The following is a 27,164-nucleotide window of genomic DNA, read 5'->3' as shown; positions in this document are numbered from 1 at the left end:
AGGTGTGTGTGTAGGTAATGTTTTGTTCCCCGAGCCACTTAGTTATCACTTTTGCCTTATGGCAAGGTGCTCCATCATGCTGGAAAAGGCATTGTTCATCACCAAACTGTTCCTGGATGGTTGGGAGAAGTTGCTCTCGGAGGATGTGTTGGTACCATTCTTTATTCATGGCTGTGTTCTTAGGCAAATTTGTGAGTGAGCCCACTCCCTTGGCTGAGAAGCAACCCCACACATGAATGGTCTCCGGATGCTTTACTGTTGGCATGACACAGGACTGATGGTAGCACTCACCTTGTCTTCTCCAGACAAGCTTTTACCCGGATGCTCCAAACAATCTGAAAGAGGATTCATCAGAGAAAATGACTTTACCCCAGTCCCATTAAAAATGTAATGTGCTGAGTTTGGTGGTTTCGTGGAGATGCTGGAGATTGAACCCAGGTCCTCATTCAAGCAACCATTGTAATTTATTGTTGATGTGGACACCAAGGAATTTGAAGCTCTCAACCTGCTCCACTACAGCCCCGTCGATGAGAATGGGGACGTGCTCGGTGCTCCTTTTCCTGTAGTCCACAATCATCTCCTTAGTCTTGGTTACGTTGAGGGATAGGTTGTTATTCTGGCACCACCCTGCCAGGTCTCTGACCTCCTCCCTATAGGCTGTCTCGTCGTTGTCGGTGATCAGGCCTACCACTGTTGTGTCGTCAGCAAACTTAATGATGGTGTTGGAGTCGTGCCTGGCCATGCAGTCGTGGGTGAACAGGGAGTACAGGAGGGGAATGAGCACGCACCCCTGGGGAGCTCCAGTGTTGAGGATCATTGTGGCAGACGTGTTGTCTTCCCTGTGGCTCAGTTGGTAGAGCATGGTGTTTGCAACGCCAGCATGGTGTGTGCAACGCCAGCATGGTGTGTGTAACGCCAGGGTTGTGGGTTTGATTCCCACGGGGGCCCAGTACAAAAAAATGCATAAAATTAAATGTATGAAATGTATGCATTCACTACTGTAAGTTGCTCTGGATAAGAGCGTCTGCTAAATGACTAAAATGTAAAATGTAAAAAATGTGTTGCTACCTACCCTCACCACATGGGGGTGGCCCGTCAGGAAGTCCAGGATCCAGTTGCACAGGGAGGTGTTTAGTCCCAGGATCCTTAGTTTAGTGATGAGCTTTGAGGGTACTATGGTGTTGAACGCTGAGCTGTAGTCATTGAATAGCATTCTCACATAGGTGTTCCTTTTGTCCAGGTGGAAAAGGGCAGTGGGGAGTGCAATAGAGATTGCATTATCTGTGGATCTGTTTGGGCGGTATGCAAATTGGAGTGGGTCTAGGGTTTCTGGGATAATGGTGTTGATGTGAGCCATTACCAGCCTTTCAAAGCACTTCATGGCTACGGACGTGAGTGCTACGGGTCTGTAGTCATTTAAGCAGGTTGCCTTTGTGTTCTTGGGCACAGGGACTATGGTGGTCTGCTTGAAGCATGTTGGTATTACAGACTCAATCGGGGACATGTTGAAAATGTCAGTTTGTGGCTACATCATGCTCTCAGGTGTACTATTTTCAATCATTTTATGTATTTCTGTATAGACAGGAGTAATTACATCATTTTGACCAATTTTTATTAAATTGACTTTTGGGGAAGCTTAGGTTCCTCTCGCCTATGTTTGTACCTACTAACCTGCCTACTTGTTGCATCTATTTTTTATTGTTATAATCATTTTCCCTCCCTCCCTCTCTCCCGCCCTCTCTAGGTAGTAGTGTATGGTGATGGTTCAGGTGTACCAGTCTCTCTGAGGGACTGGGCTCTTGTTGATTATGACTACCTGAGACAACAGGGTCAACAGTACAACACTCCACACTGTATAGCTGAGAGCTACCAACACCTCTCACGGAGAGTCAAAGAGTGAGTCTGTCTGTCTGGCTGGTTCTCTGTCAGTCTGTCCATTGGTTTCTGTCTGGCTATTTGTTCGTCTGTCTGGCTGGTTGACTGCCTGCCTGTCAATCTGTATGTCTTATTAAAACTATCTCTCTCCCCTTTCTAACTATCTCTCCATCTCTCCAGGTTGCGAGAACACGGGGCTACAGCGTTGGGTCCTGCAGCCTTGGTCTCCGTTGCCATGGCGTCTCGATTCGTGGGGTCAAAGGTCAGTCAGAGCTGAGCGGTCCATCCAAAAGCAGTTCACTTCCGGTATCACAACCAAATCAGATGCCTCGTTGAAATTCTGACAGCCTATCAGACACCATGTCTCATTTATGTCAACTCCTATATCATTGTTATGACCAGTTATAACCTCTCAGTGTTCTGTGTTCTGTGATTGGTTGACCTCTAGGTGATCTTGTGTACAGACGGGCGAGCTAACATCGGATTGGGTGAGATGGAGAGTCCCGCCCCTTTCTCCTCCCCCCAGTCACCTTACTTCTACAGACAGCTAGCCAACGAGGCAGCTAACAAAGGGTTAGTGTACCCCCTAACTAGCTAACAGAGGGTTAGTGTACCCCCTAACTAGCTAACAGAGGGTTAGTGTACCCCCTAACTAGCTAACAGAGGGTTAGTGTACCCCCTAACTAGCAAACAGAGGGTTAGTGTACCCCTAACTATACCAGTGGTAGCTAACAGAGGGTTAGTGTACCCCCTAACAAGCTAAGAGGGATAGTGTACCCCCTAACTAGCTAACAGAGGGTTAGTGTACCCCTAACTATCCCAGGTGGTAGCTAACAGAAGGTTAGTGTACACCCAAAAACCTCCATGTACACCAAAGTACAATGCACCCCCAAACATCCAATAGCTTATCACAAAACTCCTCAGGTTGACTGTGTATTCCTTCACTCTGCAGGGTGATGATTGATCTGTCATGTATTTTCTGTTTCTGCAGTGTGATAGTTTCAGTAATGACCTTTGAGGGCACAGACTGCAGGTTGGCTGAGGTGGGACTACTGGCTGACCAGACTGGAGGAAGGGTGAGACACACACACACCCTCTCCTCTCACCTCACCTCTCCTCTCCTATTACCTTACCTCTCCTCTCCTCTCACCTCTCCTCTCCTATTACCTTACCTCTCCTCTTACCTCTCCTCTCCTCTTACCTCTCCTCTCATATTACCTCTCCTCTCCTATTACCTTACCTCTCCTATTACCTCTCCTCTCCTATTTCCTTACCTCTCCTCTCCTCTCACCTCTCCTCTCCTATTACCTTACCTCTCCTCTTACCTCTCCTCTCCTCTCCTCTTACCTCTCCTCTCCTCTCCTCTTACCTCTCCTCTTCTCTTACCTCTTCTCTTACCTCTCCTCTCCTATTACCTCTCCTCTCCTATTACCTTACCTCTCCTATTACCTCTCCTCTCCTATTACCTTACCTCTCCTCTTACCTCTCCTCTCCTCTCCTATTACCTTACCTCTCCTATTACCTCACCTCTCCTCTTACCTCTCCTCTTACCTCTCCTCTCCTCTCCTCTTACCTCTCCTCTCCTCTCACCTCTCCTATTACCTTACCTCTCCTCTTACCTCTCCTCTCCTCTCACCTCTCCTCTCCTCTCACCTCTCCTCTCACCTCTCCTCTCCTATTACCTCTCCTCTCCTATTACCTTACCTCTCCTCTCCTCTTACCTCTCCTCTCCTATTACCTTACCTCTCCTCTACTATTACCTTACCTCTCCTCTTACCTCTCACCTCTCATATTACCTTACCTCTCCTCTCCTATTACCTCTCCTCTCACCTCTCCTCTCCAATTACCTCTCCTATTACCTTACCTCTCCTCTCACCTCTCCTCTCCTATTACCTTTCCTATTACCTTACCTTACCTCTCCTCTTACCTCCTCTCCTATTACCAACCTCTTACCTCTCCTATCCCCATCTTCCTCCTACTCCTGTTCTCATATCTCACCTCTCTCTCCTCCTCTTCTCTCCTCCTGTTCTCTCCCCCTCCTCCTGTTCTCTCCCCTCACCTTTCTCTCCTCCTCCTGTTCTCTCCCCTCATCTCTCTCTCCTCTCCCTCCTCCTGTTCTCTCCCCTCACCTCTCTCTCCTCCTCCCCTCTTCCTCCTCCTGTTCCCACATCTCACCTCTCTCTCCTCCTCCTCCCCTTCCTCCTGTTCTCTCCCCTCCCCTCCTCCTCTTGTCTCTCTATTCTCCTCCTCCTCCTGTCTCTCTCTCCTCCTCCTCCTGTCTCTCTCTTCTCTTCCTCCTCCTGTCTCTCTCTTCTCCTCCTCCTCCTGTCTCTCTTCTCCTCCTCCTCCTGTCTCTCTTCTCCTCCTCTCCTCTTTCACCTGAACAGGTGAACATAGTAAACATTGGTACTGTAGCAACAGAGATCCAGTCAGCTCTGGCCGACAACATCTTAGCGACGGGCGTCACGGCAACGTTACTAGCAGCTGACGGCATGTGAGTATGACTTCTTTCAGGGTGAAGTATCACACACAAACACACACCTTGTGTGGATTTCACTCACAAACTCAATGCTCTTAAGTCAGCCATGAAAACATTGGTCATCCTTCACATCTGTCTCCCCCAGGTATTTTCCCTATGAGGAGTGTAACCACTGTCTAGTAAGGGATATAGGGAACGTAACAGAAGGGGTGGAGATCACCTTTCAGTTTGCCTGCAAGCCTGATAGTACAGAGAGTGAGTGAAAACACACACACCTAAATTCGCACACGAAGACGCATACCCTCTCCCAGGATCCCTTAAGAGGTCACTTTGTGTGTGCATGCGTGCGTGTTTGTGTCTGTTGTACAGGTTTCATGCGTAGAGACCGACTACCGTTCCAGCTACAGCTGTCCTTCACCACCAGAGATCAACAGAAAGTAACACGCATCATCACTGAACAGAGACGGGTTACAACCAGCAGGTAACACACACAGACTAACACACGCAAGCACGCACACATACACACACTAAATGCCCCCTGCTTCTCTCTCTCTCCTCCTGTCCCCGTCACTCTCTCTCTGTCTAGCTGGGTGTGGGCAGGCAGTCTGAACATGTCAGTGTTAGGAGTCCACTGTGCCCAGCTGTGTGCCAGGTTAACTATGAAGGGAAGAGTCCATGAAGCACAGAGACAACTCAGAGCACAGCAAGACCTGCTCAAAGACATCAGGTAGGGGTGTATGTATGTATGTATGTATGTATGTATGTATGTATGTATGTATGTATGTATGTATGTATGTATGTATGTATGTATGTATGTATGTATGGTGTATGAATGTACAGTTGAAGTCGGAAGTTTACATACAACTTAACCAAATACATTTAAACTCAGTTTTTCACAATTCCTGACATTTAATCCGAGTAAAAATTCCCTGTTTTAGGTCAGTTAGGATCACCACTTCATTTTAAGAATGTGAAATGGCAGAATAATAGTAGAGATTTCTTTCAGCTTTTATTTCTTTCATCACATTCCCACTGGGTCAGAAGTTTACATACAGTCGTGGCCAAATGTTTTGAGAATGACACAAATATTAATTTTCACAAAGTTTGCTGCTTCAGTGTCTTTAGATATTTTTTTCAGATGTTACTATGGAATACTGAAGTATAATTACATGTATTTCATGAACGTCAAAGGCTTTTATTGACAATTACATGAAGTTGATGCAAAGAGTCAATATTTGCAGTGTTGACCCTTCTTTTTCAAGACCTCTGCAATCTGCCCTGGCATGCTGTCAATTAACTTCTGGGCCACATCCTGACTGATGGCAGCCCATTCTTGCATAATCAATGCTTGGAGTTTGTCAGAATTTGTGCGTTTTTGTTTGTCCAACCGCCTCTTGAGGACTGACCACAAATTCTCAATGGGATTAAGGTCTGGGGAGTTTCCTGGCCATGGACACAAAATATCCATGTTTTGTTCCCCGAGCCACTTAGTTATCACTTTTGCCTTATGGCAAGGTGCTCCATCATGCTGGAAAAGGCATTGTTCATCACCAAACTGTTCCTGGATGGTTGGGAGAAGTTCCTCTCGGAGGATGTGTTGGTACCATTCTTTATTCATGGCTGTGTTCTTAGGCAAATTTGTGAGTGAGCCCACTCCCTTGGCTGAGAAGCAACCCCACACATGAATGGTCTCCGGATGCTTTACTGTTGGCATGACACAGGACTGATGGTAGCACTCACCTTGTCTTCTCCAGACAAGCTTTTACCCGGATGCTCCAAACAATCTGAAAGAGGATTCATCAAGGAAAATTACTTTACCCCAGTCCTCAGCAGGCCAATCCCTGTACCTTTTGCAGAATATCAGTCTGTCCCTGATGTTTTTCCTGGAGAGAAGTGGCTTCTTTGCTGCCCTTCTTGACACCAGGCCATCCTCCAAAAGTCTTTGCCTCACTGTGCATGCAGATGCACTCACACCTGCCTGCTGCCATTCCTGAGCAAGCTCTGTACTGGTGGTGCCCCGATCCCGCAGCTGAATCAACTTTAGGAGACAGTCCTGGCGCTTGCTGGACTTTCTTGGGCGCCCTGAAGCCTTCTTCACAACAGTTGAACCACTATCCTTGAAGTTCTTGATGATCCGATAAATGGTTGATTTAGGTGCAATCTTACTGGCAGCAATATCCTTGCATGTGAAGCCCTTTTTGTGGAAAAAAAATGATGGCACGTGTTTCCTTGCAGGTAACCATGATTGACAGAGGAAGAACAATGATTCCAAGCACCACCGTCCTTTTGAAGCTTTCAGTCTGTTATTCGAACTCAATCAGCATGACAGAGTGATCTCCAGCCTTGTCCTCGTCAACACTCACACCTGTGTTAATGAGAGAATCACTGACATGTTGTCAGCTGGTCCTTTTGTGGCAGGGCTGAAATGCAGTGGAAATGTTTTATTGGGATTCAGTTCATTTGCATGGCAAAGAGGGACTTTGCAATTCATCTGATCACTCTTCAAAACATTCTGGAGTATATGCAAATTGCCATCATACAAACTGAAGCAGCAGACTTTGTGAAAATTAATATTTGTGTCATTCTCAAAACTTTTGGCCACGACTGTACACTCAATTAGCATTTGGTAGCATTGCCTTTAAATTGTTTAACTTGGGTCAAACATTTGAGGTAGCCTTCCACAAGCTTACCACAATAAGTTGGGTGAATTTTGGCCCATTCCTCCTGACAGAGCTCGTGTAACTAAGTCAGGTTTGTAGGCCTCCTTGCTCGCACACGCTTTTTCAGTTCTGCCAACAAATGTTCTATAGGTTTCAGGTCAGGGCTTTGTGATGACCACTCCAATACCTTCACTTGGTTGTCCTTAACCTCTATGGGCTAGGTGGGACGCTAGCGTCCCCCCCGTGGTGCACTCCATCAACAGCAGGTGCATTTCAAGAGCGGCAAATTTGAATCCAAATAAATGTCAAAATTCAAATTTTTCAAACATACAACTATTTTACACCCTTTGAAAGATAAACATCTCCTTAATCTAACCACGTTTTACGATTTCAAAAAGGTTTTACGGCGAAAGCATAAATTTAGAGTATGTTAGGACAGTACATTTACAAGAGTTGTGTGTAATGTTTTGTCAATTCAAAGACAGGGTCACCAAAACCATAAAACCAGCTAAAATGATGCACTAACCTTTTACAATCTCCATCAGATGACACTCCTAGGACATTATGTTAGACAATGCATGCATTTTTAGTTCTATCAAGTTCATATTTATATCCAAAAACAGCGTTTTACTATGGCATTGATGTTGAGGAAATCGTTTCCCTCCAATAACCGGCAGTCAAGTCAACACCACAAATTAAATAATTAAAATTAGAAAACATTGGTAAAATATTATATTGTCATTTAAAGAATTATAGATTTACATCTCTTGAACGCTATCAACTTGCCAGATTTAAAAATAACCTTACTGGGAAATCACACTTTGCAATAATCTGAGCACTGCGCCCAGAAAAATACGCGTTGCGATACAGACTAGACGTCATGTTGGGGAGATCTAAAATCGAAAATACTATGTAAATAATCCATTACCTTTGATTCTCTTCATCAGATGTCACTTCCAGGTATCACAGGTCCATAACGAATGTAGTTTTGTTCAAAAAAGCTCATCATTTATGTCCAAAAATCTCCGTCTTGTTAGCACATGATCTAAGCCAGCCGGACTTCTCGTCATGAACGAGGGGAAAAAATATATTTACGTTCGTTCAAACATGTCAAACGTTGTATAGCATAAATCATTGGGGCCTTTTTTAACCAGAACATGAATAATATTCAAGGTGGACGAATGCATACTCTTTTATAACGTATTGGAACGAGGGTACCCAACATGAACTCGCGCGCCAGGTGTCTAATGGGCCATCATCGTTCCATGGCTCTTGTTCGGTCAGATCTCCCTCCAGAAGACTCAAAACACTTTGTAAAGGCTGGTGACATCTAGTGGAAGCAATAGGAAGTGCCAAAATATTCCTCAGCCCCTGTGTTTTTCAATGGGATAGGTTTAAAGGTAATACAACACATCAGGTATCCACTTCCTGTCAGAAAATGTCTCAGGGTTTTGCCTGCCAAATGAGTTCTGTTATACTCACAGACACCATTCAAACAGTTTTAGAAACTTTAGAGTGTTTTCTATCCATATATAATAAGTATATGCATATTCTAGTTACTGGGTAGGATTAGTAACCAGATTAAATCGGGTACATTTTTTTTATCCAGCCGTGCAAATACTGCCCCCTAGCCCTAACAGGTTAAGCCATTTTGCCACAACTTTGGAAGTATGCTTGGGGTCATTGTCCGTTTGAAAGACCCGTTTGCAACCAAGCTTAAACTTCCTGACTTATGTCTTGAGATGTTGCTTCAATATATCCGCACAATTTTCCTACCTCATGATGCAATCTATAGTCGGTAGTCGGTTTTGGAGCAGTGGCTTCTTTCTTGCTGAGCAGCCTTTCAGGCTATGTCGATATAGGACTCGTTTTACTGTTGATAGAGATACTTTTGTACCTGTTTCCTCCAGCATCTTCACAAGGTCCTTTGCTTTTGTTCTGGGATTGATTCGCACTTTTCGCACCAAAGTATGTTCATCTCTAGGAGACGGTACGCGTCTCCTTCCTGAGCGGTATTACGGCTGCGTGGTCCAATGGTGTTTATACTTGCGTAGTATTGTTTGTACAGATGAACGTTGTACCATCAGGCGTTTGGAAATTGCTACCAAGGATGAACCAGACTTGTGGAGGTCTACAATTTGTTTTTCCTGAGGTCTTGGCTGATTTCTTTTGAGTTTCCCATGATTTCATGCAAAGATGCACCGAGTTTGAAGGTAGGCCTTGAAATACATCCACAGGTACACCTCTAACTGACTCAAATGATGTCAATTAGCCTATCAGAAGCTTCTAAAGCCATGACATTTTCTTGAATTTTCCAAGCTGTTTAAAGGCACAGTCAACTTAGTGTATGTAAACTTCTGACCCACTGGAATTGTGATACAGTGAATTATAAGTGAAATAATCTGCCTGTAAACAATTTTATGTGTGGAGTGGTTGAAAAACGAGTTTTAATGACTCCAACCTAAGTGTATGTAAACTTCGGACTTCAACTGTATGTATGTATGTATGTATGTATGTATGTGTGTGTGTGTGTGTGTGTGTGTGTGTGTGTGTGTGTGTGTGTGTGTGTGTGTGTGTGTGTGTGTGTGTGTGTGTGTGTGTGTGTGTGTTAACCCTATAACCTCTTGTCTCCAGTGAGCAGAGGTCCAACCCAAAGGAGGAGAGTATCTATGGAAACTGGATCAATACCATGACAACCATCTGTGATGACCTCACCACAGACTCCCAGTTGGTCTGTCTATCTGTCTGTCTGTCTGTCTGTCTGTCTGTCTGTCTGTCTGTCTGTCTGTCTGTCTGTCTGTCTGTCTGTCTGTCTGTCTGTCTGTCTGTCTGTCTGTCTGTCTGTCTGTCTGTCTGTCTGTCTGTCTGTCTGTCTGTCTGTCTGTCTGTCTGTCTGTCTGTCTAAAGGTCCTATATTTTTGTATATGGGGCAGCAGCCTCTAAGGTGCAGGGTTGAGTAACTGGGTGGTACCCAGCTAGTGATGGCTATTTAAAACCTGTTAGGGCTAGGGGGCAGTATTTGCACGGCTGGATAAAAAAATGTACCCGATTTAATCTGGTTACTAATCCTACCCAGTAACTAGAATATGCATATACTTATTATATATGGATAGAAAACACTCTAAAGTTTCTAAAACTTTTTGAATGGTGTCTGTGAGTATAACAGAACTCATTTGGCAGGCAAAACCCTGAGACATTTTCTGACAGGAAGTGGATACCTGACACGTTTGACATGTTTGAACGAACGTAAATATATTTTTTCCCCTCGTTCATGACGAGAAGTCCGGCTGGCTTAGATCATGTGCTAACAAGATGGAGATTTTTGGACATAAATGATGAGCTTTTTTGAACAAAACTACATTCGTTATGGACCTGTGATACCTGGAAGTGACATCTGATGAAGAGAATCAAAGGTAATGGATTATTTACATAGTATTTTCGATTTTAGATCTCCCCAACATGACGTCTAGTCTGTATCGCAACGCATATTTTTCTGGGCGCAGTGCTCAGATTATTGCAAAGTGTGATTTCCCAGTAAGGTTATTTTTAAATCTGGCAAGTTGATTGCGTTCAAGAGATGTAAATCTATAATTCTTTAAATGACAATATAATATTTTACCAATGTTTTCGAATTTTAATTATTTAATTTGTGGTGCTGACTTGACTGCCGGTTATTGGAGGGAAACGATTTCCTCAACATCAATGCCATAGTAAAACGCTGTTTTTGGATATAAATATGAACTTGATAGAACTAAAAATGCATGCATTGTCTAACATAATGTCCTAGGAGTGTCATCTGATGGAGATTGTAAAAGGTTAGTGCATCATTTTAGCTGGTTTTATGGTTTTGGTGACCCTGTCTTTGAATTGACAAAACATTACACACAACTCTTGTAAATGTACTGTCCTAACATACTCTAAATTTATGCTTTCGCCGTAAAACCTTTTTGAAATCGTAAAACGTGGTTAGATTAAGGAGATGTTTATCTTTCAAAGGGTGTAAAATAGTTGTATGTTTGAAAATTTTTAATTTTGACATTTATTTGGATTCAAATTTGCCGCTCTTGAAATGCACCTGCTGTTGATGGAGTGCACCACGAGTGGGACGCTTGCGTCCCACCTAGCCCATAGAGGTTAACAGTCTGATGGCCTTGAAGAAGCTGTTTTTCAGTCCCTCGGTCCCAGCTTTGATGCACCTGTACTGACCTCACCTTCTGGATGATAGTGGGGATGAACAGGTAGTGGCTCGGGTGGTTGATGTCCTTGATGATCTTTTTGGCCTTCCTGTGACATCAGGTGCTGTAGATGGGTCCTGGAGGGCAGGCAGTTTGCCCCCGGTGATGCGTTGGGCAGACCGTGCCACCCTCTGGAGAGCCCTGCAGTTGAGGGTGGTGCAGTCGCCGTACCAAGCGGTGATACAGCCGACAGAATACTTTCAATTGTGCATCTGTAAAAGTTTGTGATGGTCTTAGGGGCCAAGACAACATTTTTCAGCCTCCTGAGGTTGAAGAGGCACTGTTGCGCCTTCTTCACCACACTGTCTGTCTGGGTGGACGATTTCAGATTGTCAGTGATGTGTACTCCGAGGAACTTGAAGCTTTTCACCTACTCCACTACGGTCCCGTCGATGTGGGTAGAGGCATGCACCCTCTGCTGTTTCTTGAAGTCCACGATCAGCTCCTTCATTTTGTTGATGTTGAGGGAGAGGTTATTTTCCTGGCACCACTCTGCCAGGGCCCTCACCTCCTCCCTGTAGGCTGTCTCGTCATTGTTGGTAATCAGGCCTACTACTGTTGTGTCGTCTGCAAACTTGATGATTGTGTTGGAGTTGAGCGTGGTCATGCAATCATGGGTGAACAGGGAGTACAGGAGGGGGCTGAGCACGCACTCTTGTGGGGCCCCTGTGTTGAGGATCAGCGTAGTGGAGATGTTGTTTCCTACCTTCACCACCTGGGGGCGGTCCGTCAGGAAGTCCAGGACCCAGTTGTACAGGGTGGAGTTCAGACGTAGGGCCCCGAGCTTAATGATGAGCTTGGAAGGTACAATGATGTTGAAGGCTGAGCTATAGTCAATGAACAGCTTTCTTACATAGGTATTCCTCTTGTCCAGATGGGATAGGGCAGTGTGCAGTGCGATGACAGTTGCATCGTCTGTGGATCTACTGGGGCGGTATACAAGTGGGTCTAGGGTGTCAGGTAAGGTGGAGGTGATAAATCAAATCAAATTTATTTATATAGCCCTTCGTACATCAGCTGATATCTCAAAGTGCTGTACAGAAACCCAGCCTAAAACCCCAAACAGCAAGCAATGCATGTGAAAGAAGCACGGTGGCTAGGAAAAACTCCCTAGAAAGGCCAAAAACCTAGGAAGAAACCTAGAGAGGAACCAGGCTATGAGGGGTGGCCAGTCCTCTTCTGGCTGTGCAGGGTGGATATTATAACAGAACATGGTCAAGATGTTAAAATGTTCATAAATGACCAGCATGGTCAAATAATAATAATCATAGTAGTTGTCGAGGGTGCAACAAGCACGTCCGGTGAACAGGTCAGGGTTTCATAGCCGCAGGCAGAACAGTTGAAACTGGAGCAGCAGCACGGCCAGGTGGACTGGGGACAGCAAGGAGTCATCATACCAGGTAGTCCTGAGGCATGGTCCTAGGCCTCAGGTCCTCCGAGAGAAAGACAGAAAGAGAGAATTAGAGAGAGCATATTTAAATTCACACAGGACACCGGATAAGACAAGAGAAATACTCCAGATGTAACAGACTGACCCTAGCCCCCCGACACATAAACTACTGCAGCATAAATACTGGAGGCTGAGACAGGAGGGATCAGAAGACACTGTGGCCCCATCCGATGATACCCCCGGACAGGGCCAAACAGGCAGGATATAACCCCACCCACTTTGCCAAAGCACAGCCCCTACACCACTAGAGGGATGTCTCCAACCACCAACTTACCGTCCTAAGACAAGGCCGAGTATAGCCCACAATGATCTCCGCCATGGCACAACCCAAGGGGGGGCGCCAACCCAGACAGGAAGACCACGTCAGTGACTCAACCCACTCAAGTGACGCACCCCTCCCATGGACGGCATGGAAGAACACCAGTAAGCCAGTGACTTAGCCCCTGTAAAAGGGTTAGAGGCAGAGAATCCCAGTGGAAAGAGGGGAACCGGCAAGGCAGAGACAGCAAGGGCGGTTCGTTGCTCCAGCCTTTCCGTTCACCTTCACACTCCTGGGCGAGACTATACTTAATCATAGGACCTACTGAAGAGATAAGTCTTCAGTAAAGACTTAAAGGTTGAGACTGAGTCTGCGTCTCTCACATTGGTAGGCAGACCATTCCATAAAAATTGAGCTCTATAGGAGAAAGCCCTACCTCCAGCCGTTTGCTTAGAAATTCTAGGGACAATTAGGAGGCCTGCGTCTTGTGACCGTAGCGTACGTGTAGGTATGTACGGCAGGACCAAATCGGAAAGATAGGTAGGAGCAAGCCCATGTAATGCTTTGTAGGTTAGCAGTAAAACCTTGAAATCAGCCCTTGCCTTAACCTCTCTGGGCTAGGTGGGCGTCCCACCTACTCAACAGCCAGTTGAATCCTGTGGTGCGTTATTCAAATCCTTAGATATGCTATTACTTCAATTTTACAAAAATATGACTATTTTACACAATTTTAAAGATAAGACTCTCGTTAATCTAACCACACTGTCCGATGTCAAAAAGGCTTTACAACGAAAGCAAAACATTAGATTATGTCAGCAGAGTACCGAGCCAGAAATAATCAGACACCCATTTTTCAAGCTAGCATATAATGTCACATAAACCCAAACCACAGCTAAATGTAGCACTAACCTTTGATGATCTTCATCAGATGACAACCCTAGGACATTATGTTATACAATACATGCATGTTTTGTTCAATCAAGTTCATATTTATATCAAAAACCAGCTTTTTACATTAGCATGTGACTAGCATGTGACTAGCATTCCCACCGAACACTGCCGGTGAATTTACTAAATTACTCACGATAAACGTTCACAAAAAGCATAACAATTATTTTAAGAATTATAGATACAGAACTCCTCTATGCACTCGATATGTCCGATTTTAAAATAGCTTTTCGGTGAAAGCACATTTTGCAATATTCTCAGTAGATAGCCCGGCATCACAGGGCTAGCTATTTAGACACCCAGCAGGTTTAGCACTCATCAAAGTCAGATTTACTATAAGAAAAATGTTCTTACCTTTGTTGTCTTCGTCAGAATGCACTCCCAGGACTTCTACTTCAATAACAAATGTTGGTTTGGTCCAAAATAATCCATCGTTATATCCAAACAGCGGCGTTTTGTTCGTGCGTTCTAGACACTATCCTAAAGGCTAAATAAGGGTGACGAGCATGGCGCAATTCGTGACAAAAGAATTCTAAATATTCCATTACCGTACTTCGAAGCATGTCAACCGCTGTTTAAAATCAATTTTTATGCCATTTTTCTCATAAAAAAGCGACAATATTCCGACCGGGAATCTGCGTTTAGATAAACAGACAAAGGAAAAGAAACCATTCGGTCGAAGCGGGCACGCGCCTAAGCCCATAATACTCTGAGTGGCCACTTGCCAAAAGCGATAAAGTGTTTCAGCCAGAGCCTGCCTCGATATCGTTCAACGTTTTCCCGGGCTCTGAGACCCTATGGACAACGTAGGAAGTGTCACGTTATTGCACAGATCCTGAGTCTTCAATAAAAAGAGCCAAGATGAAACTCTACTTCTCAGACAGGCCACTTCCTGCTTGAAATCTTCTCAGGTTTTGGCCTGCCATAGGAGTTCTGTTATACTCACAGACACCATTCAAACAGTTTTAGAAACTTTAGGGTGTTTTCTATCCAAAGCCAATAATTATATGCATATTCTAGTTACTGGGCAGGAGTAGTAACCAGATTAAATCGGGTACGTTTTTTATCCAGCCATGCAAATACTGCCCCCTATCCCCAACAGGTTAACAGGAAGCCAGTGTAGGGAGGCTAGCACTGGAGTAATATGATCAAATTTTTTGGTTCTAGTCAGGATTCTAGCAGCCGCATTTAGCACTAACTGAAGTTTGTTTAGTGCTTTATCCGGGTAGCCGGAAAGTAGAGCATTGCAGTAGTCCAGCCTAGAAGTAACAAAAGCATGGATTCATTTTTCTGCGTAATTTTTGGACAGAAAGTTTCTGATTTTTGCAATGTTACGTAGATGGAAAAAAGCTGTCCTTGAAACAGTCTTGATATGTTCTTCAAAAGAGAGATCAGGGTCAAGAGTAACACCGAGGTCCTTCACAGTTTTATTTGAGACGACTGTACAACCATCCAGATTAATTGTCAGATTCAACAGAAGATCTCTTTGTTTCTTGGGACCTAGAACAAGCATCTCTGTTTTGTCCGAGTTTAAAAGTGGAAAGTTTGCAGCCATCCACTTCTTTATGTCTGAAACACAGGCTTCTAGCGAGGGCAATTTTGGGGCTTCACCATGTTTCATTGAAATGTACAGCTGTGTGTCGTCCGCATAGCAGTGAAATTTAACATTATGTTTTCGAATGACATCCCCAAGAGGTAAAATATATAGTGAAAACAATAGTGGTCCTAAAACGGAACCTTGAGGAACACCGAAATTTACAATTGATTTGTCAGAGGACAAACCATTCACAGAGACAAACTGATATCTTTCCGACAGATAAGATTTAAACCAGGCCAGAACTTGTCCATGTAGACCAATTTGGGTTTCCAATCTCTCCAAAAGAATGTGGTGATCGATGGTATCAAAAGCGGCACTAAGAACTAGGAGCACGAGGACAGATGCAGAGCCTCGGTCTGACGTCATTAAAAGGTCATTTACCACCTTCACAAGTGCAGTCTCAGTGCTATGATGGGGTCTAAAACCAGACTGAAGCGTTTCGTATACATTGTTTGTCTTCAGGAAGGCAGTGAGTTGCTGTGCAACAGCTTTTTCTAAAATGTTTGAGAGGAATGGAAGATTCGATATAGGCCGATAGTTTTTTATAATTTCTGGGTCAAGATTCGGCTTTTTCAAGAGAGGCTTTATTACTGCCACTTTTAGTGAGCTTGGTACACATCCGGTGGATAGAGAGCCGTTTATTATGTTCAACATAGGAGGGCCAAGCACAGGAAGCAGCTCTTTCAGTAGTTTAGTTGGAATAGGGTCCAGTATGCAGCTTGAGGGTTTGGAGGCCATGATTATTTTCATCATTGTGTCAAGAGATATCGTACTAAAACACTTTAGTATCTCCCTTGATCCTAGGTCCTGGCAGAGTTGTGTAGACTCAGAACAATGGAGCTTTGGAGGAATACCCAGATTTAAAGAGGAGTCCGTAATTTGCTTTCTAATGATCATGATCTTTTCCTCAAAGAAGTTCATAAATTTATTACTGCTGAAGTGAAAGCCATCCTCCATTTGCGAAGGCTGCTTTTTAGTTAGCTTTGCGACAGTATCAAAAAGAAATTGAAGAAGATATGATCCTTGTGGAACTGACAGCGTTTTAACTACTTTATAGATATGAAACAGACAATCATAATATCAGTCAAAAATATCACATTCCCAGTTTATGCTACAAAACCAACTTTTTACAAAATTGGTTCTATTTGACTCAACATTCCATGACGTACACTACGGCATTGTTGGCAGAATAGATGGATAGAGTTCAATGCATGATTTAATATAATTCACCAATACATTTTCTTGGTCGTCCAAAACATATTGCTATCAGGTTGTAAGTCACAGCTGCCCTGGTACATTGTTTGCTGCCTCCATTCGGAATGCACTGTTTCAGTTTCAATGACTCAGTATTCTGGGCAAAAAACGGACAAATGTAACTAAGGCCGGGAATGTCAATACAATCAAACAAGCAAGGGCAATGGTCACAAGTCAATCATAACGTGGCTAATAGGCTAGCGTATCTATTTGTGTAGGAGGCTAAAAACACGGAGCCCAACGTTAACTAGATAGCTAGCTAGCTAGTTGCTAGCAGGATGCCATGTCATGCCATTGGAAGATGTGAGTGACTTTTCCCCCCTCATATCATTTCTCAGTGGCTTTACACAGCTAAAGATGCAAGAACTTGAACAACTGTTATTTAGTTAGCATATCTCTTGCTTTAGCAAATTCACTCTGGCTATCTACTCCAATTTCAGAGCACTCTCGTCTGAGTGTGCCAGAGTGCAGAATAACTGATGCATTTACCAACCCGCTAGATAGTAAACGGTGTCAGTAAACGTAGACAAAAAAAAGTAATAGTTAGTCACGAACGCTCTGGATAAAATGTAAACATCCTAACCAGCTCTGGTAGGGCGAGTAAAATGGTCAGAGTGATGTGTTCTCTCATTTGTGTCTGGAAGTAGTTAGCCAACTTTAGCCAGTTAGCTTGGGGTGCTTGGTTGGGACAAGCACCCCAAGGCAAGCATTGGCAGGCAAGCTGCAGAAGGACGAGTAGGCTACAATTCCCCATCGTTTATCAGTGCAATTTTGACGGCCAACTAACTGAAAAAGTTTGAGAGGTTTTATCTAATGTTCCTTCATTAGATTTTAGCTCGTCTTGCTATGGCTAGCATTAGTAGTTGATCTTGTTGATGTGTGTAACTGAGGGAGAGAGAGACTACCTTTTCATGGTTGTTTGATCAACAGGACTGTAAAGTTTTTAAATGTAAGAAGACTCCCGTGGTATTTACTTATTTGCAGAAATCCATTCAGGTGTATTTTGTGGCTTTTAGCGAATGTGTTCTAATGATCTAAAATCATGCTGTTGCTACTTCCTGTAAACACACCGTCCAGTTCATAGTGAATGATGGCATGCCCTACTGCCTGTAAACACACAGTCCAGTTCATAGTGAATGATGACAGGCCCTACTGCCTGTAAACACACAGTCCAGTTCAAAGTGAATGATGACAGGCCCTACTGCCTGTAAACACACAGTCCAGTTCAAAGTGAATGATGACAGGCCCTACTGCCTGAAAACACACAGTCCAGTTCAAAGTGAATGATGACAGGCCCTACTGCCTGTAAACACACAGTCCAGTTCAAAGTGAATGATGACAGGCCCTACTGCCTGTAAACACACAGTCCAGTTCAAAGTGAATGATGACAGGCCCTACTGCCTGTAAACACACAGTCCAGTTCATAGTGAATGATGGCAGGACCTACTGCCTGTAAACACACAGTCCAGTTCATAGTGAATGATGGTAGGCCTATGTGGCAAATGGCATTATTTGCATAAAGGCCTACTGTAGCTCTGATTGGCTATGGCGCACCGGTCTGCGTAGACTCCAGTCCTGGACGAGACATATGTTTTTATTAGGTTTTATTTACTGTAGTATCAATTAATTGTCCAAATGCATGGACGCTTTCCCAGTCAATATTACTATAGAATCGCTTTCCCACTCTATATTGCTATAGAATAGCTTTCCCACTCTATATTGCTATAGAATAGCTTTCCCACGCTATATTGGTATGGAATCGCTTTCCCACTCTATATTGCTATAGAATAGCTTTCCCACTCTATATTGGCATGGAAGCTTTCCCACTCTATATTGGCATAGAATCGCTTTCCCAGTCTATATTGGTATAGAGTCGCTTTCCCACTCTATATTGCTATAGAATAGCTTTCCCACGCTATATTGGTATGGAATCGCTTTCCCACTCTATATTGGTATAGAATCGCTTTCCCACTCTATATTGGTATAGAATCGCTTTACCACTCTATATTGGTATAGAATCGCTTTCCCACTCTATATTGCTATAGAATTTTCACATATGTCTTAGTATATGTAATCCCCAAACATTCTAAGTATTTCAGAAAACGTGAAAATGACCATATCTAAGTGCTCTCCAGTTAGATTATTTTGCTTTTTGTGTCATATTTTTCCTGGGGGTGTAAATTAACAGATTTTAATCAGATTTAATGTTGCTAAAATACTGTCAGTTCCACTTTAATAGACCAATAAGAAAGAGAGTTCCAAAGTGCTCTGCCAATAACAACTAGTTTTCAGTATTCCACTTCCAGACGGTCCTAGCAAAATTCTTAGTTGAGAAATTGCTTTTTGCTAAGAAGCTATTTTTGTTTATATTTTAATTTTAAAACAATCACAGTACCCAGAAATTATATTGAGATAAAAACGGCTGCATTAGACCTTTAATCGATCAAACAATCAATCGATCAACCAACCAATCAAATCACTCAATCAAACTCTGTCTCTCTATCACTCTCTCTCTCTCTTGCTCTTTCACAGAATTATCAAACTTCCTGAGGCAAAAGGATAGTTTTCAAGACATTGACAAAGAAAGAGAGAATGAAAGAAAGAGAGACATTTGCCCCAGGATAGAAATACCTCCTATTACACACATCAGGATATCCTCAGTGTGTCACTGTGCTAAATGTATTGTGTAATATCTTTCTGTTCCCCAATATCTTTCTCTCTCTCCCCCCATATCGCTCTTTCTGTCTTGCCCTCTCTCTCTTTCTCCAAGGCGAGAGCAAGACCAAGGACCTACAGGGCTCTGAGTCTACTCCCGTAAACTTATGTCTAGTCCACACACACTCACCTGACCCCGCTCCCTGTGTTTGCTCCCAGGCCCTCTCTGATGAGGCAGCTAAGGTGGTGTACCAGATGAAGAGAGCCAGCAGTGTGGGCCAGAGAAGAAGGAAACAGACAGACATGGTGGCTCTGTGAGCCAGCAGTGTGGGCCAGAGAAGAAGGAAACAGACAGACATGGTGGCTCTGAGAGGAGCCAGTCCATAGCAGTCACAGGTGGCAGAGCCAGTTGTAGCATCAACAGGCCAAACTGGTAGCCATGTTAGAGACTGTCCAAGACTGGACACTCAAATAACTCCTAATGTACTACCTAAATATTATATAAATATGTGTCGTATGAATGTTTGGTACTGTACATAAAAATATATTAAGATGATGGTGTTTTGATTTTGTTATCCATGGTAGTCCTTTTCCCAGATGGCTTAAACCTGCTGGTTTCTCTTTATCTGACCACCTCACACACATACACTCTCCGTCTGGTCAACTGGTAACTGAAGAATAAACCTGATGCACACATATATATCTCTCTCTCTCTCTCCATGATCCAGTGTAAGTAAGGACTTTTTAGGCAGACGTCTGTACACAGACACAAAACACATCAGACGAACTCCCCTTATCTACAGCAATGGGTTCTCAATCGTGCCGCTGGAGACACAAAGGGGTGAAACATTTTATGTTTGCTCTAGCACTCAGACACCTAATTGAAATCAAAGGCGTGAGAGTACCTGGCCCTGGGGAAATCAAGCCATTGACCCACCACCTATACATACTTATTGTATAGATACACTACATGGCCAACTGCTCGTCCAACATCTCATTCCAAAACCATCGGCATTAATATGGAGTTGGTGCCCCCCTCCCTTTGCTGATATAACAGCCTCCACTCTTCTGGGAAGGCTTTCCACTAGATGTTGGAACATTGCTGCGGGGACTCAACCACAAAGAGCATTAGTGAGGTCGGGCAGTGATGTTGGGCAATTAGGCCTGGATCGCAGTCAGTGTTCCAATTCGTACCAAAGGTGTTCGATGGGGTTGAGGTCAGGGCTCTGTGCAGGCCAGTCAAGTTCTTCCACACTGATCTCCACAAACCATTTCTGTATGGACCTTGCTTTGTGCACGGGTGCATTGTCATGCTGAAACAGGAAAGGGCCTTTCCCAAATTCTTGCCACAAAGTTGGAAGGACAGAATCGTTTAGAATGTCATTGTCTGCTGTAGCATTAAGATTTCCCTTCAATGTAACTAAGGGGCCTAGCACGAACCATGAAAAACAGCCCCAGACCATTATTCCTCCTCCACCAAACTTTACAGTTGGCACTATGCATTGGGGCAGGTAGCGCTCTCCTGGCATCCAACAAACCCAGATTGGTCCGTCGGACTGCCAGATGGTGAAGCGTGGTTCATCACTCCAGAGAACGTGTTTCCACTGCTCCAGTCCAACGGTGGCAAGCTTTACAGCACTCCAGCCAACGCTTGGCATTGCGCATGGTGATCTTAGGCTTGTGTGCGGCTGTTCAGTCATGGAAACCCCTCTCATGAAGCTCCCGACAAACAGTTTTTGTGCTGACGTCGCTTCCAAAGGCAGTTTGTGAGTGTTGTAACCAAGTACAGATTATTTTTACGCGCTTCGTGGCGGAGCTGTTGTTGCCCTTAGACGTTTCCACTTCACAATAACAGTACTTACAGTTGACCGGGGGCAGCTCTAGCAGGGCAGAAATTTGATGAACTGACTCCTTGGAAAGGTGGCATCCTATGAGGGTGACACTTCGAAAGTCACTGAGCTCTTCAGTACGGCCCATTCTACTGCCAATGTTTTTGTTTGGCTGTGTGCTCGATTTTATACACACCTGTCAGCAATAGGTGTGGCTGAAATAGCTGAATCCAATCATTTGAAGGCATGTCCACATACTTTTGGCACGGTAAGCAGTACCATAGACTGTTCTCTCTGCTTCCGCATGGTAAGCGGTACCGGTGCATCAAGTCTGACACCAACAGGATTCCTAGCAGCTTCTATCCCCAAGCCATAAGCTAAATAGTTAACAAAATGGCTACACGGACTATCTGAGATGACACCTTGCATTTACATAGGCAATAAAAAGTATGTGAACCCTTCGGAGTTACCTGGATTTCTGCATAAATTGGTCATAAAATGTGATTTGATCTTCATCTAGGTCACAACATACAGTCTGCTTAAACTAATAACACACAGAAAATTATACATTTACATGTCTTTATTGAACACTACCGTGTAAACAGTGTAGTGTGGGAAAAGTATATGAACCCTAATAACGGGTTGACCCACCTTTGGCTGCAAGAACCTCAACCGAACGTTTTCTGTAGTTGCGGATCAGACCTGCACAGGAGGAATTTTGAACCGTTCCTCTTTACAAAACTGTTTCAGTTCAGCAATATTCTTGGGATGTCTGATGTGAACTGCTCTCGAGGTCAGGTCACAGCATCTCAAATCGGGTTGAGGTCAGGACTCTGACTGGGCCACTCCAGAAGGCGTATTTTCTTCTGTTGAAGCCATTCTGTTGTTGATTTACTTCTGTGTTTTGGGTCGTTGTCCTGTTGCATCGCCCAACTTCTGTTGAGCTTCAATTGGCGGACAGATAGCCTTACATTGTCCTGCAAAATGTCTTGGGAATTCATTTTTCCGTCGATGATAGCAAGCTGTCCAAGCAGTCCCAAACCATGATGCTCCCCTCACCATACTTTACAGTTGGGATGAGGTTTTGATGTTGGTGTGCTGTGCCTTTTTTTCTCCACACATACACCTTAGCCATACACATTTAAACTCAGTTTTTCACAATTCCTGACATTTAATCCTAGTAAAAATTCCCTGTTTTAGGTCAGTTAGGATCACCACTTTATTTTAAGAATGTGAAATGTCAGAATAATAGTAGAGATAATGATTTATTTCAGCTTTTATTTTTTTCATCACATTCCCAGTGTGTCAGACATTTACATACACTCAATTAGTATTTGGTAGCATTGCCTTTAAATTGTTTAACTTGGGTCAAACGTTTCAGGTAGCCTTCCACAAGCTTCCCACAAGTTTGGTGAATGTTGGCCCATTCCTCCTGACAGAGCTGGTGTAACTGAGTCAGCTTTGTAGTCCTCCTTGCTGCTGTCAATTTGGAAGACCCATTTGCGACCAAGCTTTAACTTCCTGACTGACATCTTGAGATGTTGCTTCAATATATCCACATAATTTTCCTTTCCTCATGATGCCATCTATTTTGTGAAGTGCACCAGTCCCTCCTGCAGCAAAGCACCCCCACAACATGATGCTGCCACCCCCGTGCTTCACGGTTGGGATAGTGTTCTTCGGCTTGCAAGCTTACCCATTTTTACTCCAAACATAACGATGGTCATTATGGCCAAACAGTTCTATTTTTGTTTCATCAGACGAGAGGACATTTCTCCAAAAAGTATTATCTTTGTCCCCATGTGCAGTTGCAAACCGTAGTCTGGCTTTTTTAATGGCGGTTTTGGAGCAGTGGCTTCTTCCTTGCTGAGCGGCCTTTCAGGTTATGTCGATATAGGTCTCATTTTACTGTGGATATAGATACTTTTGTACCTGTTTCCTCCAGCATCTTGACAAGGTCCTTTGCTATTGTTCTGGGATTGATTTTCACTTTTCGCACCAAAGTATGTTCATTTCTAGGAGACAGAACACGTTTCCTTCCTGAGCGGTGTGACGGCTGTGTGGTCCCATAGTGTTTATACTTGTGTACTATTGTTTGTACAGATGAACGTGGTACCTTCAGGTGTTTGAAAATTGCTCCCAAGGATGAACCAAACTTGTGGAGGTCTGCAATTTTTTTTCTGAGGTCTTGGCTGATTTCTTTTCATTTTTCCATGATGTCAAGCAAAGAGGCACTGAGGTTGAAGGTAGGCCTTGAAATACATCCACAGGTACACCTCCAATTGACTCAAGTGATGTCAATTAGCCTATCAGAAGCTTCTAAAGCCATGACATCATTTTCTGGAATTTTCCAAGCTGTTTAAAGGCACAGTCAACTTAGTGTATGTAAACTTCTGACCAACTGGAATCGTGACACAGTGAATTATAAGTGAAATAATCTGTCTGTAAACAATTGTTGGAAAAATTACTTGTGTCATGCCCAAAGTAGATGTCCTAACCGACTTGCCAAAACTATAGTTTGTTAACAAGAAATTTGTGGAGTGGTTGAAAAACGAGTTTTAATGACTCCAACCTAAGTGTATGTAAACTTCAGCTGTAGTGTTGTGTGTTCCTTCCAAAACAACTCAACTGTAGTTTCATATGTTCACAAAATATTCCGCCAGTAGCACTGTGGAACATCCAGGTGCACTTTTCCAAATTTCAGACATGCAGCAATGGTTTTTTTGGGATAGCAGTGGCTTCTTCTGTGGTGTCCTCCCATGAACGCCATTCTTGTTTAGTGTTTTACGTATCGTAGACTTGTCACCAGAGATGTTAGCATGTTCCAGAGATTTCTGTAAGTCTTTAGCTGACACTCTAGGATTCTTCTTAACCTCATTGAACATTCTGTGCTGTGCTGTTGCAGTCATTTTTGCAGGATGGCCACTCCTAGGGAGAGTAGCAACATTGCTGAACTTTCTCCATTCATAGACAATTTGTCTTACCGTGGACTGATGAACATCAAGGCTTTTAGAGATACTTTTGTAACCCTTTCCAGCTTTATGCATGTCAACAATTCTTAATCTTAGGTCTCCCGAGATCTCTTTTGCTCGAGGCAAGGTTCACATCAGGCAATGCTTCTTGTGAATAGCAAACTCAAACTTTGTGAGTGTTTTTTATAGGGCAAGGAAGCTCTAACCAACATCTCCAATCTCGTCTCATTGGTTGGACTCCAAGTTAGCTGTCTCCTGACTCCAATTAGCTTTTGGAGAAGTCATTAGAATGTTTAAATGATGTATTCAATATAGATACAACAAAATATACAATCATTTGTGAGTTATTAGTTTAAGCACACTATGTTTGTCTATTGTTGTGACTTAGATGAAGATCAGATAAAATGTTATGACCAATTTATGCAGAAATCCAGGTAATTCCAAAGGGTTCACATACTTTTTCTTGTCACTGTATTTATTTGTATTTTTCTCTATGTACACTCACTGGACTCTACACACTCACAAGACTCTACACACTGACAGGACTCTACACACTGACAGGACTCTACACACTGACAGGACTCTACACACTCTACACACTCACAGGACTCTACACACTCACAGGACTCTACACACTCACAGGACTCTACACACTCACAGGACTCTACACACTCACAGGACTCTACACACTCACAGGACTCTACACACTCACAGGACTCTACACACTCACAGGACTCCACACACTCACAAGACTCCACACACTCACAGGACTCTACAAACACATAACATGCACACACATTTATACTGACTCTACACACACACTCTTAATTAACATACAATCCTAATTTAAGCTGCTGCTACTCTGTTTATCTTTGAACCTGATGACTAGTCACCTGACCCCTATACATATCTACCTCCAACACTCCAGTATCCCTGCACATTGTAAAGATGGTAGTGAAACTAATCCTGTGTATAGATTCTTACTTTCTCATATCTACCTCCAACACTCCAGTATCCCTGCACATTGTAAAGATGGTAGTGAAACTAATCCTGTGTATAGATTCTTACTTTCTCATATCTACCTCCAACACTCCAGTATCCCTGCACATTGTAAAGATGGTAGTGAAACTAATCCTGTGTATAGATTCTTACTTTCTCATATCTACCTCCAACACTCCAGTATCCCTGCACATTGTAAAGATGGTAGTGAAACTAATCCTGTGTATAGATTCTTACTTTCTCATATCTACCTCCAACACTCCAGTATCCCTGCACATTGTAAAGATGGTAGTGAAACTAATCCTGTGTATAGATTCTTACTTTCTCATATCTACCTCCAACACTCCAGTATCCCTGCACATTGTAAAGATGGTAGTGAAACTAATCCTGTGTATAGATTCTTACTTTCTCATGTTCTTCTTATTTCCTATTTTGATTTATTGTGTGTTTTTGTTCTACCTTATGCTATTTTTAGCACTACATTGATATTGATGACTCCATTGTTTTGGTTAGAGCAAAGCATTTCACTGTACTTGTGCACGTGTAAACATTAAAACATGAAACTTGAAACACACATACAGACAGGAGAGAGAGACTGCTTCCATATACCTGAACAGAGAGAGACTGCTTCCGTATACCTGAACAGAGAGAGAGAGAGAGAGAAAGAGAGAAACTGCTTCCATATACCTGAACAGAGAGAGAGAGACTGCTTCCATATACCTGAACAGAGAGAGAGAGAGACTGCTTTCATATACCTGAACAGAGAGCGAGAGAGAGAGAGAGAGAGACTGCTTCCATATACCTGAACAGAGAGAGAGAGACTGCTTCCATATACCTGAACAGAGAGCGAGAGAGAGAGAGACTGCTTCCATATACCTGAACAGAGAGAGAGAGAGCGAGAGAGAGAGAGAGAGAGAGACTGCTTCCATATACCTGAACAGAGAGAGAGACTGTTTCCATGTTGATTTGTGTGTGAGAAGGACCTGCCACTTGGACTAGTGTGACCTAGCCAAGAAGAATCAACTTAGAGGAGACACAACTCAGGAGGAGAGGAGGAACTTACCTGAGTAACCTTCTCACAACACCTGAGCAACTTACCTGGCCTTGCAGGTAATCAAATTTATGAAAAGTATTTATTTGCCAATTTCATTTCCTGAGGGTCTATGACCACACCACATTCACATAACCTTTTCCTGACGTTGGGCCAACATTGCCCCACTGTTGGGGGAAATATACTCACTCACACACACACACACACACACACACAATTCTATTTAATTCTATTCTATTCTCTTCTCTCTTCTGCTCCAGGTCGGTACCGGGACAGTGCTAAGCTCTGCCTGTGTCCCCTCTGCAAAGAAACCTTTAAAAATGTCCTGTGTATTTTTACCTGCGTTTTCTGTTGCCAGTTCGTCTTGTCTTGTCAGGTCGTACCAGCGTGTTTCCCGTTTTCCTGTTCTCATGTTTTGCTTGTAGTCTTCCCGGTTCTTACCTTTCTGCTTGTCCTGACTCTGAACCTGCCTGAAATTCTGTACCTCCCTGACTATGACCTGGATTACGAACCTCTGCCTGCCCTCGACCCTGACGTTTGCCAGACCCTGTGTTATAATAAATACCTGAGATTCGTAAATATCCACCTCCTGTGTCTGCACCTGGGTCTTAGCCTGAGCCGTGATAGAACGAACTGGCAATCACTGACCCAGCAGACTAGGACCACCTCCACAACGCTGTCTTCTTCCAAGATGGAGGACAAAAGTATTGTCTAGGTGAGTTTCAGAGATAGTCAGAATATGAATGTCATCTGTTACTAGCAAGTAATTCATTTCATGAACCTTTTTTTTTATTAAGTTACGTATGTTAACGTGAGCTGTTTTGAGCACTTTTCTGGGATGCTTGCTTGTTTTCATTGCTTTATTGGGAAGCTTAGCAGAAGTAGATATTCTCATGTTATT

The 27,164-nt window shown here is 43.5% G+C and overlaps 1 protein-coding gene across 4 annotated transcripts in view; it reads left to right on the top strand.

The window, feature by feature from the left end:
• LOC106608480 (circularly permutated Ras protein 1) overlaps positions 1-19,968 on the top strand; it is a 40,159-nt gene extending 20,191 nt beyond the window's left edge. For 3 of the 4 annotated variants that reach the window (XM_014206409.3, XM_082977335.1, XM_014206412.1), the window contains 10 exons: positions 1,745-1,896; positions 2,056-2,137; positions 2,324-2,448; positions 2,867-2,951; positions 4,263-4,369; positions 4,500-4,609; positions 4,724-4,835; positions 4,941-5,081; positions 9,649-9,745; positions 19,632-19,968. In XM_014206409.3, the coding sequence (XP_014061884.3) occupies positions 1,745-1,896; positions 2,056-2,137; positions 2,324-2,448; positions 2,867-2,951; positions 4,263-4,369; positions 4,500-4,609; positions 4,724-4,835; positions 4,941-5,081; positions 9,649-9,745; positions 19,632-19,730 (1,110 nt within the window). In that variant the 3' untranslated portion in view covers positions 19,731-19,968. The remainder of the gene's footprint in view (positions 1-1,744; positions 1,897-2,055; positions 2,138-2,323; positions 2,449-2,866; positions 2,952-4,262; positions 4,370-4,499; positions 4,610-4,723; positions 4,836-4,940; positions 5,082-9,648; positions 9,746-19,631) is intronic. The other variant, XM_082977336.1, reaches the window with a different exon arrangement.
• Positions 19,969-27,164: the final 7,196 nt, after the last annotated feature.

Source organism: Salmo salar, chromosome 07 (genome assembly GCF_965601325.2).
Source record: "Salmo salar chromosome 07, fSalSal1, whole genome shotgun sequence".
In the NCBI taxonomy this organism is placed as follows: Eukaryota; Metazoa; Chordata; class Actinopteri; order Salmoniformes; family Salmonidae; genus Salmo; species Salmo salar.
This window is presented reverse-complemented; position numbering and strand designations above follow the sequence as displayed.